Source organism: Temnothorax americanus, unplaced genomic scaffold (assembly GCF_048541705.1).
Source record: "Temnothorax americanus isolate GAGA-0224 unplaced genomic scaffold, ASM4854170v1 Scaffold56, whole genome shotgun sequence".
Taxonomy (NCBI): Eukaryota; Metazoa; Arthropoda; class Insecta; order Hymenoptera; family Formicidae; genus Temnothorax; species Temnothorax americanus.
In genome coordinates, this window is record NW_027509712.1 from 695500 (window position 1) to 707531 (window position 12032).

General features: G+C 37.7%; 1 protein-coding gene across 3 annotated transcripts in view; it reads right to left on the bottom strand.

The window, feature by feature from the left end:
• Nucleotides 1-12032, bottom strand: part of Fur2 (furin-like protease 2) — a 348856-nt gene that overhangs the window by 58536 nt on the left and 278288 nt on the right. Inside the window, exon 1 of one of the 3 annotated variants that reach the window (XM_077419572.1) lies at nt 11619-11663. The exons of the other annotated variants lie outside the window; for them this stretch is intronic. Within the exon in view, the coding sequence (XP_077275698.1) occupies nt 11619-11630 (12 nt within the window). The 5' untranslated portion in view covers nt 11631-11663. Of the gene's footprint in view, nt 1-11618; nt 11664-12032 lie in introns of those variants that run through there. 3 annotated transcript variants of the gene reach the window in all.

Below are 12032 nucleotides of genomic sequence, written 5' to 3' on the forward strand. Positions count from 1 at the left end.
AAGTTATTACACGTTCTCCGTACCGTATGGTGAGTTTACTGATTCAAAGTATCAGAAACATAGACCAATTGATCCATATCTGTAAATTTGTTTAATTAATGTTGAGATATTAAAAAGATCTTTTAGGAAACTCACCATTTGGTCTGAAAAACATGGAATACAGAGCCATGCGTACATAATGAATATCTACTCTCTGCGAGAAGACTTGACGATCTTGTCGACACGACACACAATAATATGGAAGGTCTTGCAAGAAGAGGCATGTCGTAGGTCAACACACCGGCGAGGATTATAACAAAGCACGATTTGACACTGTCACAATATTGCATGTACCAATAGTAAAACGCCGATTTGCCAACGACCAAAGTTCATGAGCATGGATTACAATTTGCTCAAAACCGTGACATATGCATGATGCAAGAAAACCGTGTCATTTTGAGACGGTGTCAAATCGTGCTTTGTTATAATCCTCGCCGGTGTGTTGACCTACGACATGCCTCTTCTTGCAAGACCTTTCATATCATTGCTGTGCATGTGTCGTGTCGATAAAGATCGTCAAGTCTTCTCAGCCAGAGAGTATTCATTATGTATACATGGCTCTGTATTCCACGTTTTTTAGACCAAATGGTGAGTTTCCTAAGAGATCTTTTTAATATCTCAACATTAATTGAACAAATTTACAGATATGGGTCAATTGGTCTATGTTTCTAATACTTTGAATCAGTAAACTCACCATACGGTACGGAGAACGTGTAACTTAATTTCTGTAACTATTATACCGCTGAAGCCTAGATGGCTCAAAACTGAGCCGAAACGTACGGATCGATGTAATGTATCAAAACGACGAATAAATCACTTATTTCTGATATTACGCATTGTGATCTGCGTCTGACCCTCATAGCCTTCTCCTATTTTAATCTCGAGGGTCCTCATATTATTTTATTTATTATTTTGACTTTTCTTTGATAAAATTTTATTATGTTTTTTGAAGGAGTATAAATTCTTCTTTCGAGTACATAATAAAGACTCTTTCTAAAATTTGTACATTTTAAGACTATTATCAAGAAAATATTCTTGCTTAAAGACAACCGTTACTTACTAAAAAAAAAAGGTAAATTGAGTAATCGCTTTTTTAAGCAGTAGAATTGATATTTTCCTGGTGTATGCATGTGCACACATATGTACATACGTACGCACAAAAAAATTTTCTATGTTGTTAGAAAATTTTATTTCTATTTAAAAAAGGCGAGAAACTATCATCGCTTATAGGACAGGGGCCCGGCGTTACGCGCCGCTTGTAGTAAACAACTGCCCGCGCGCCGACCGCGGGGCGGCCGCATCTCGCCGCGCGCTTGGATTTGGCGGTGGGCGGGCTAATACGTCGATTTTTAATCATTAATAACTCGTCAACTATTGCGAAAATTGTAAAATGGTACATGACTTTTCGACTCAGTTTGGCTCGCTCTATCTAAATATGAAAAAAGTACCAACAATTGTGGGGCACCCTGTATATATATATATATATATATATATATATATATATATATATATATATATTACATTTTTATATTTTCGTAACAAAATTTTTATTCAACATCACACGTTTGTGGAAATTCATTTAGTATCAATTATACATGTCGTCGAAATGCACAATGCGGTTACTCATTATCGTAACCCATCACAATTTGGCTGCAACTCACGAGCTTGCGATTGGACAAGCTCCTTGTCATAATCATGAAGTTCAAGTATCCCCGGCCCTGAGGAACGTCGCGAACACCGTCGAAGACACCGCTCGCATATGGTGGCCGTACATCAGTATGCATTTTCGCCGCGAATACATGAGGCGCACCAGCGGGAAGACACGAGGGACACGCCGGAATGAATCCGCTGACCGGAGGCAAAATGTTCGCGCAATGGGACGACCGCGGAAATGGCCACGATCCATTTTACGAGAGTCCGCTGCTCGAGGAGACCCATCTACCCCGGTAATATACACGGTGGTCTTAGATCTAAATAGATGTTCTATGGACATGCACCGAGATTCTTTAACTAATCTCTGGATAGCTTTGTCTTGATAAAAATACTAGAGTACTAGCTTTCAGGATAGTTCTATACGTATAAGATACGCAAAAATGCTATTTTAAATTACCGCACAACAAAATCTTGTTCTTCAGTTAATCTCAAATCAACTTTATTTAAAGAATTATATATAGAATTTAATCCTCCAAATTTTAATTAATTTTGCAATTTGAAAAAAATGCGTTTAATAAATTTAACGTTAGGGGAGACCGGGGCTCATTGGCACAAAAGGCAAGTTGGCAATGCGTTCCGTTTATATATTTATAGCGAAAAAAAACAATGGTAAAGTTATCACAAAATATTTCTTATATGACACAGGTACTTTTCACAAAGTTTTATTTTAATCAGACAAGTATTACAATAGAAAAAGAAGAAAAGTCTGATTCAAGAGGTGACAAGTAAATTTTCGAGCGTTTCAAAATATCGTATTAATATATTCTTCAGCTTGAGAAATAAATCAAAGTGACGTATCATTAGTTAAAAGAAAAGTTTCTGTTACTATACGACATGTTATTTTGACTAACAATAGTAATTTATTGTAATAAAACGACTGAAATAAAACGTATGTAGGGATGGGGTATGTTGGCTCATATCAAGACACGCTTAGCTTGACTTGTTGTTGCCGGCGTGCGTGTGCGAGACCTGTTTGAGCATGTGATTTACTATCTACAATGCTGATAGACGCTAAATATATATTTATATTAATATTATTATGATGAAGAAAGCTACATCTAAAATAGTTCACAATTATTTTTCTGCAACAACGTTTTGATATTCGATCATGACAAAATAACTCCAAAAGATACAATCTTTATCAAGAAGTACGTATGTGTTACCCGCGTTTTGTGTTTCTATTCATTAATTTAACGTGGATTTTCGTCGCATAGCCAACTTACCCTACTATCGGGAAAAGTTGGCCACAATGCAGCATCATGTTCATATTTCATTTATTACAAAGAAACTATACGGTATACAGGAGCGTTCCTAGCACGAAAATGTAAAGAAAGGTTCTCTCTATCATATTAGTACTGTTTGATCATGATAATTAGTTGTATAAAAACTCAAATGCCGAAATTGTAAAAACGGTGCCAACGAGCCCCGGTCTCCCCTAAATTACTGCCACTGTAAAAACGCAAAGGCAATTAAGCTTTTCATATATTACGTTATAATAAAAATTAATTATTACTTTTGGCAAAAATTAATTTTCCAAAACTATATTAACCTACATGAGCTTTCAAGTTTACCGTGGGAAATTACATCGCGAAAAATAAATTAAAAGCTGCGGAACAACGTGTTATTTGTGGTGCGCATTAATCAAAGAATCTCATTGTCCAGAGTTTGGGTACACTCTGTATACGAGCGAGAGCTCGCGACGTTAATACTCGCAAAACGCCTCCGCGACCCAATTGGGAAACTCTGAACATAATCGTGAACCATAGCGCCGGGAAAGTCGGCTAATGAAAGTACGAGGGTCGGTCGGGTCCGCGGTCGTGTGTGCGCGAGACGTTTATTTGACAGCAACGGAACGACGATTGCTGTGCCGACCCTCTCCGGACATGCTCGCGGAAACCCGATTCATCCCGCACGGTACACTCTCTTTACCCTCTCGCGGTGCTGCCGCGACTCTCATGCCACTCATCGCCGCGTTTTAATCCTTCGCTGTGTGCGAAATAATGGCGAATATCTCTATTGCGAACGAAGATAACTTCCGGAAGAGGCGGGTAATTGAAACTAATTTTTTTTCTATTTCGAATTAATTTGTTGCCGAAAATTCTACGAGTAACGGCGTAGCGGATCAACATCGTTAACACTTTTGAAACTAGTTTGTCATAGAATATCACGATGAATATCGTTGTCGAAAGTTATAACTTTGCTAGAGAGTCTGATCATACTGTTACTATCAAGTGCCGCATTCAATTGTTTTAATTAATCAAAGAGAAATATATACCAATTTTTATATGACGATTGACCCAAGGATTTTCGAATTAAAAGATTGGCGGTAATTCTAAGATATCCTGATGTAACAATAGAAATATTTCACACGAGGGACAATTGTCGCACGAATTCACGAATAACAGTAATGCTCTACAGAGACGCATGAGAAGAAATTTCTATTACTTTGAGACTAAAATGATTGATTATATCATATCTACTATCCTGGCTACAGTAAACGAGTTTGTACGAGTAACTGCAACACTCGGGGCTCTCGCGCTCCGTTTTTCCGACGCATTCGTTCAGCGTGACGCGGACGACGTGAACATACGACTCCGATCAACGACGAGGGGATACGACGCCCGATGAATAAGAGCGGCGCCGGATGATCGAGCGCATAATTGGCCGCCAGCTCATTATATGCAGTACCGGCGGGAGGCACGTGCCATGTTTCTCGACTCAATGGCGTGCGACTCCTCGTTTCCGCGTTAAATGTCCGCGTGAACTACTCGCCAACGATAATTGCATCGTTATTCTAGTGGCAACGACGACGCCGACGGCGGCATGATCGACGGATATATTCCGCGTTACATAAGAGATATATTATCAGAATTTTAATTATATGTATAAAGAAAATGCGTTGCATGGAAATAATAGTGGCAACCGATATACTAATCTTCTAATTATTTAAAAAATATATAATCAGTTTTCTACACTACAGTCGCTATAAACGATATCTTTTTATTTATTTATTTATAATCATCCAATAATTCTTATAAAAAATTTTCAATATTTATCTTTATCAACATTCGTCATAAAACCATACGTCGAAAGTGCCTAAATTAATAAAAGCATCGATACCTTGGATAGCCGAAGGCTGGTTGGGTTTTCGATATCCAAAGTATATGAGATGAATTAGAGGCCAGTGAGGACAGTGTGATGATGCCAAATCGAGATCGAATGTCGTGGGAGAGAAGCTCGATTGGAATTTCGAAAAGCGCGCGCGAGGCGAGATGGAGAAGAAGCTTGCCGTGAAATCGAGTTAAATAAACTCGTTATCGCCGGATTTATGAGACGATAAAAGCGCCTCTAATAATTCAGATAATAAAGTTAGCGTATGCGCGCGCCCGTTCGCGCGGCCTACATTAAAGTTTTTCCGTGTTTTCCGCGCCGTCGTACAAATTATCAATTAAAGCTCGGTACAACGCTATCGCGAGATAATCGTGGGGTTATGCCCGCCGAATTCGCAATTAGCGATTACTCAGTCGGAGCTGCAAAATTGTCGGGCTGTGCGCGTGCGATGCCACGACCGCCGCGCTGTTATAATTACGACGTTGTATCAGAAATAAGTCCGTGACTATTTCGGCTTTAAGATACCGAAGCCAAAAATATATAATTGGCACAGTTTCGCAAAGTTTATACGTCATGAAAATTATAACTGCCAAAGTTAAATCATATATAAATATTCATTAATTATTATTTGGATTATTATAAGCAATATTTATATGGAGAAATATTGGGAATTCTAAGAATCCAAAATAGAAACTTCGTATTATTGTCATAAAATTACAAACTAGTTTGCCACAAATATTAGAATAGTACTCAAAAAATAATTTTCCATAAATACTGTCCATTAATCATTAATTGTATTAATAACTATAATTACATATTAATTTTATACAGAAACGTTAAAACAATATTTTAAATCATTATAAATTATAGAAATTTAAATGTGTAAAAATTAAGATTATTTACAAAATTGTTAGAAAATCGCTAAAAGTAACTATATAGATTTTACGAAATATCTTTGTCCAAGTTATCTTACTGCCTGCACTCTGTCACAAAGAAAAAATAATTCAGTTTCATTGTGATTATCCGAATTTTAGTATGGCTAATTTTACGGCAATCGTGATCAGTTAAAATTATATTTGAGAATGCACATTATAGTTTTGTAATAAACCTAAGAGATTCAACGAAATTATGACCGCTGGTAAATTAACGAGCTCTTGAGATAGCGAACAAACCTCTGGACACTTTTAAATCCGGATAGAAAGAGTAGAAAATGGATAAAGAGATAGGCTGCTGAAAGTAAAGAAAAGCAGATAAGTTAATTATGAAATCCGATTGGGAAAAAGTTCATTTAGGAGTGGTTCATTTGGAATTATCTCGCGAAAAAGTTGCTAACTAAATTAGCAACTGATGAGAAAACGGTGATCAAGCGAGATCGATAACGAGTCAACGGCAGTGTTGTAACATGTGTCGAAGCCCGCGAATATTATAACTTCCATACAAAATACGTCCGTGTTTTAATCCTCAGTTAACAGATATTAAATATGGATAGTGCAACAATCAGGCATAATTTCTAGAAAATCAGCATAAATTTATTGAGTTTTAGAGTACGCTATAGAATTATGAATAATCTTCAAATATCTGCATAATAACATTCCACTTTAAAATTATTTTATATATATAGATATTTATATATAATTTAAAGTAGGATATATTATACAAAATTAACAATAAATGAAAAAAATAATAATAGTAATAAAAAATAAAAGTAATAGCGTAATATATATAAAAATAGGGGAAAGCAACGGGGGATAGAAAATAAGATAAACATACGATGAGATGTCGGGACAACGCGTCATGCGGTGCAGTTGTTCCAGAGGCACATGCTTCGTCTTTTCAGTAACTGGAGAAATACCTGGCATTATATATACGGCCGTGTAATGTTGCCTAAGCCGGCGTTTAATATCAGCGAGAACTCTCGGCTGTGTTGCGGGCATGAAGATGCGGGAAGCGTACCTGCCCCCGCGCCGATGGAAGGTAAGCCAAAGAATCTTACGGTGGCGAGAGTCTTGCGAAGAGCGTTTTACGAGCGTCCGTCCCATCCCGTCTGTCAGTTTTGCAAACCCTAGCTGACACGAATTTAACGGGAATTCTTCGCGAGAGTTACGATTCGCGGAAAGAGCTTTTCTCCCCCCCCCCCCACCTTCTCATCCGAAAGAGGGGGAGAATATTTCCTCTCTTCCCGTGATTCAGATTAATGTCATCTCGCGGTTATATTCGCGTCCCGAATCTCATTCTCATGCACGTGTCGGTCTATCTCCAACCGCGGCGTTTTATTCTCGAAATTACATATCATCATCAGTTCCGGTGTTCTTGTGATATATTTCTGCCGTTAAACCGCGAATCTCATACATTTCACATAAATAAGGCAAACAAGTAAAAAAAGAAAAATTAATAAGTATAATTCATTTTTGGGAAAAATCAATTGCAAGTTGGTCATAAAACTGGTTGAAAAAAAAGAGATCTAAAACGTTCTAATACCTTCGCATATTTTCTCACTTTATATGTACAAAATATAGACTGTAAAATAGTACCATAAATCAACGGAGTTTACAATTCAAATATATATAATATAATGCATCCTTCCTTTTCTAGTCCTTTTCTAAGTAACATCTAGCTTTGAGCTACCTATTCTCAGAAAAAGAGATTATTGCATTATCGGTATTTTCTACCCGCATCCCAACGTGTTAATATTACGTCCCGAAATAGTCGGATCCGTCCACGATATATAACCCCACGCGAACAAAAGGCGTGAGGAGGGGGAGGAGAGAAAGTTATTCCAGGAATGTGGTATAAAGCGTTTCGTTTATGAACGAAAGGCGAGAAAAGACGGGCGAAAAATAGCCAAGGAGTGAATCTCGATACAGGCGCGATGAAGTCCGCTCGGGAACTAATTTCCGGAATCGCTATTAACGTCTCGGCCGTCTCGTCGGCTCGAGCGAAAGGGGATGGACCATCGCTATGTGAATTATCGCGAGATTCACGGGAGAGAATTACGGGATCAAGTATCTCGTGACGGAAGCGATCTCGACCGCGGGCCCGGGATTCGACGTCGCGCACAAAGACGAGAGGAAGAACAGCTTATTCCTTTCGTCTCCCGGATAAAAGGAGCGGCCGTCTCCGTCCGGAGGTTTTTCCCCCTTCCGGAGTTTTGCTCGGTTCGTTTCACGGTGTACGGCTCGTGCGGCTCTCGGCTAACGTTCATTCTTGGCGAATTAATCGCGCTCGGCCACACGCATTCAACAACGGCCGGCACGCGTATACAATCCGCTCAGAACGACGCGTGCTGCCAGGAGCTGTTGGCTCCTTGTCTCCATTGTCCGCGCATAAGGCACGTTTTCGCGCCAAGGCAGACAAAAGCTTTAGGGACGGCCAGGCCCAGGCAACGGGATTGCCATAAACGCAATTTAAGCCCGGCCTCACGAAAGTTGTGCGCGAGCATGCTATTTTTCTCTGTTATTTTTTCCGTTTCGATGTTTGCCGTATAATATATTTGCCTCAGGAGTGAACAGAATTCTAAAGGGAGGCACCACACACAAAAACAGAGGCGATGTTTATTCTCATTAGATTGAAATTCTTGAAACATGGAACGGCAATTATTTCAATATTTAGTTTTATTATTTATTTTGAACATTAATTATACGATATGCATAATAAATATTGAATGATTGTATCATAAAATTAACATTTGTTGCTTTAGTAACATACTGATGTACATGAAGATTACCTCGTTTAATTGTTACGGCGTGCAGTTTCTACGAACAATTACATGAACGCTTAAAAGGGGCATTACGGAGTAACGTGACTAGAAGCACCGGATTATACGCGTTTGTCCCGGATTTGTATTGTCCCGGATTATGCACTAGCTCAGAAAATGTCGACATTATATAATAAGAAATCGTTCGTTTTATTTATTTATCTTAAAGCAATGTGTATTATTTTACACAATTAGTGCATATATAGCATGACTTAGATGTAACAAGTAATAATTATAAAATAAGTAAATATTCACAATTATTTTTACAGCTTTTACAAAGACTCACATTATGTATTTATCAATTATAAATCACGCAATTAGAAAAAATATAAAATTTATATTTTTATGTAACAACTTTTCATATATGTAATTCTTCAAATTTTACTCATATCATATTTAAAAGAAGCAATTTGTTTTCTTCTTATTGTCTCAATCATAATAAAAAATTTGTTAATCATCGTTATCGTGATTGATATCAAGTTGGCGGAATAAATCACGTCAAAGATTAAGTTCTATCTAACATCATTTCATCATACCTATAATTGCGTTTCATTCACGTCTCAGTGACAGATTGACAGCGAATGTGATCATTCGCATCATTCACGATTAAACGAAATTTCTTTGACATTTACGGGCGGAATCAGGGACGATACGTCGCATCATAAAACGGGGATTGCGCATCTGGTGAGAGATGCTAATGGATAATTAACGTTACGACGAACGCGAAATAAGCGTGTACAGACATCACGGAGATGGAAGGATCGTAAACCGATAATTTCGATGTGCATACGTGCCGAGTACGAAGAGTATCAAAATGAGCGGCGCAACGCACGCGTCGGTAGCTTCTAACAAACTCATAAACAAGCAAACGACCCGGTAAATAAGATATCGTACGCGCTAGTTGCGCTTGTAAAACCGTCTGGTTCGTTTGGGGAGAAACCTCGGCGAACTAGATCATGCAATGTTTGCGTTGTTTATAGATAATATTCTGGACAGCAGTACACGTGTCGAAAACATATATCAAAATAGCCGTCGAATAGAAGCCCTGCCGTGTTATTCTGTGTTATTCTGATTAAAAAAAAAAATGCAAAAATCGATCAACATTAACAACGGAGACAAGTAATTGAGCATTTGACATTATCTTCAAATCAACTTTGTTTGCATTGATATACTGAAGTTAGAAAATTATCGTTTAAAGCATTATCTTAATTTTTCTCGCAAAAATGTACATATAAAAATTTTTAAGTTTATGTTTTAAAAAATTAACTTTTAGATTAATGTGCCTTCTTGAAATCTTCGAGAGAAGCTTTTCACCTTTTCTTGATATTATACCAAGTACGATAACATTATTTAAATTATTTCCATTCGCGTTTATAAGTTTCTTCTCCACTATATTGTTGAGAAAAACAGTACGTTTATTAAGTTAAAAATCCTGATATTTTTTTAAGAAAGTATCCTTCGCGGGAATCTACGAAGACCTCGTAACGCTGTACGCGATAAATCAAAGGGGATTAAACTGACTGTACCTTATAACGCTGCTAAACCCAATTAAAAAAATCCTGAAATATTTTCTCACTGTTCAGAGATAATTTGGAAATCAGAGGAGTATTTCGCCTCCGCGTATACCCAGGTACTCCTATATAGTTCCCCGTCGTAGCGGCGATGAGGCCATTTCGAGTTTTCCCCGCGAGCAATTAACCGATTATCTTCGAAAATCGCGAGAGGAAAGAAGCGGAGCGGAAAAAAAGCGAAAGAAGAGAGGCAAATTGTACAATCTCGCGACGACATTTATGCAGAATAACGAGGCGCGGGGGAATGGGGGATTAAAAAGTACTTATTACCGAACGGTTCCCGACCATCGCTAACTTCGTGCAGTTACGGGCAGACAGTAGAAGTAATTAGCCGAGATGCAGAGAAAAACAATAAGAAAGCAAGTGAGAAAATGGAAGATGAAAGGGGGGAGAAGAAAAGACGAAAGGAAGGAGAAAGAGCGGACTTCGGCAATGTTGTCGTCGTCGTTATATTTAATGACGACGAGAAGACCTTGTTACGCACAGGCAAACTTGTAATTCGTCTTTCCAATAAAATCATTTCTTCACTTATGACGGCTTTAGGACGAGTAGCCGCGGATTTCTCAGAAATTGCACTCATTGAAATGTATAACGTGTCGCGACGCGACAATGTATCACGTATTAGTATATTATTATGTACCGGATTCCTGTGTCTTGACAGTCCGACGAAACAATTCGTTACATTGCATACCGAAGGTTCACCCTTTTTAAATGTTATCTCACATAACTGTGCGAAAGACTCAACATCGTAAACGCCCGATGTCCATTGATAACAAGCAGAAAGTAAAATAATTGTACGTTGTTGGAAAATAAATAACAAATGAAAAAACTCTATTTTTCTACTTTACTAATAATATAATAATTTTAATACTTGCAATTTAATAATTTTGTGAATGCGCAGAAAATTGATGTATGATACATGTATTTTTTTAAATATTTATTTCATTTTAATTTAAATTAGAGTGACCATAATTTAAATATAAAAATATGAAAAATATATACGTGAGACAGGGCAAGCTGGTAAAATATAAACGTACGGTTTTGTTTCTACTAGCAGATAGAAGATTATAAAGTCAATTTTTACGTAATGTAATATTCTCAAATTTTTAGGCGTCATAGTAATTAAGAAATTTTGAACTACATTCTGCATAAAATAGCTATTTATTTTTTCTGTAAAATTCACACACATGATTAAATAATATGATAGGTAAAAAGGTTTTAGAAAAATTATGCCGACTGTTATTCCAATGATGTAAAGGCCGACAAAGAGACATCGGATTGTATTACTTAATAAGCATATACTTAACATCTGAGCGCAATTCAGCCAAATGTTACTCTATAGAAACATAACGAATCATTCTGTCCGATAAATGTAGATACTTCACCGTATATATGCTATTATACAGTTTGTATAGTGGAAAAGTACTCACGTGCAGCAGCATAAATGTTCACGCAGGACGCCGATTTTATCGATCGCTGCGATCACACGTAACATAACACGTGTATAACGCCATGCACGATCGTGATGACGCGGACAAAAGCCTACTGAAATAATCTGTCGTACCTGAAACAAAATAAACGACAGTGTATGAGCATGGCTTGTTCGGTCGATCATTTTGGTCGGCATTAATTGGAAAATAATAATGTTACATCGCGCGTGCGTTTAATCCGGCCAAAAGAGATCCGAGCAAACGTATTTTAATAACGCGCGCGCTAAGCGTCGCGCGTTTTGCTGAACGCGAAATCCCGTAAATTTACTTAATAGCGCTTATCACCGCGCCCTGTCGGGCTTTACGTTCTATCACGGACACCCGTGCTCGCTTTTGATCTTGATTTATCAGGCT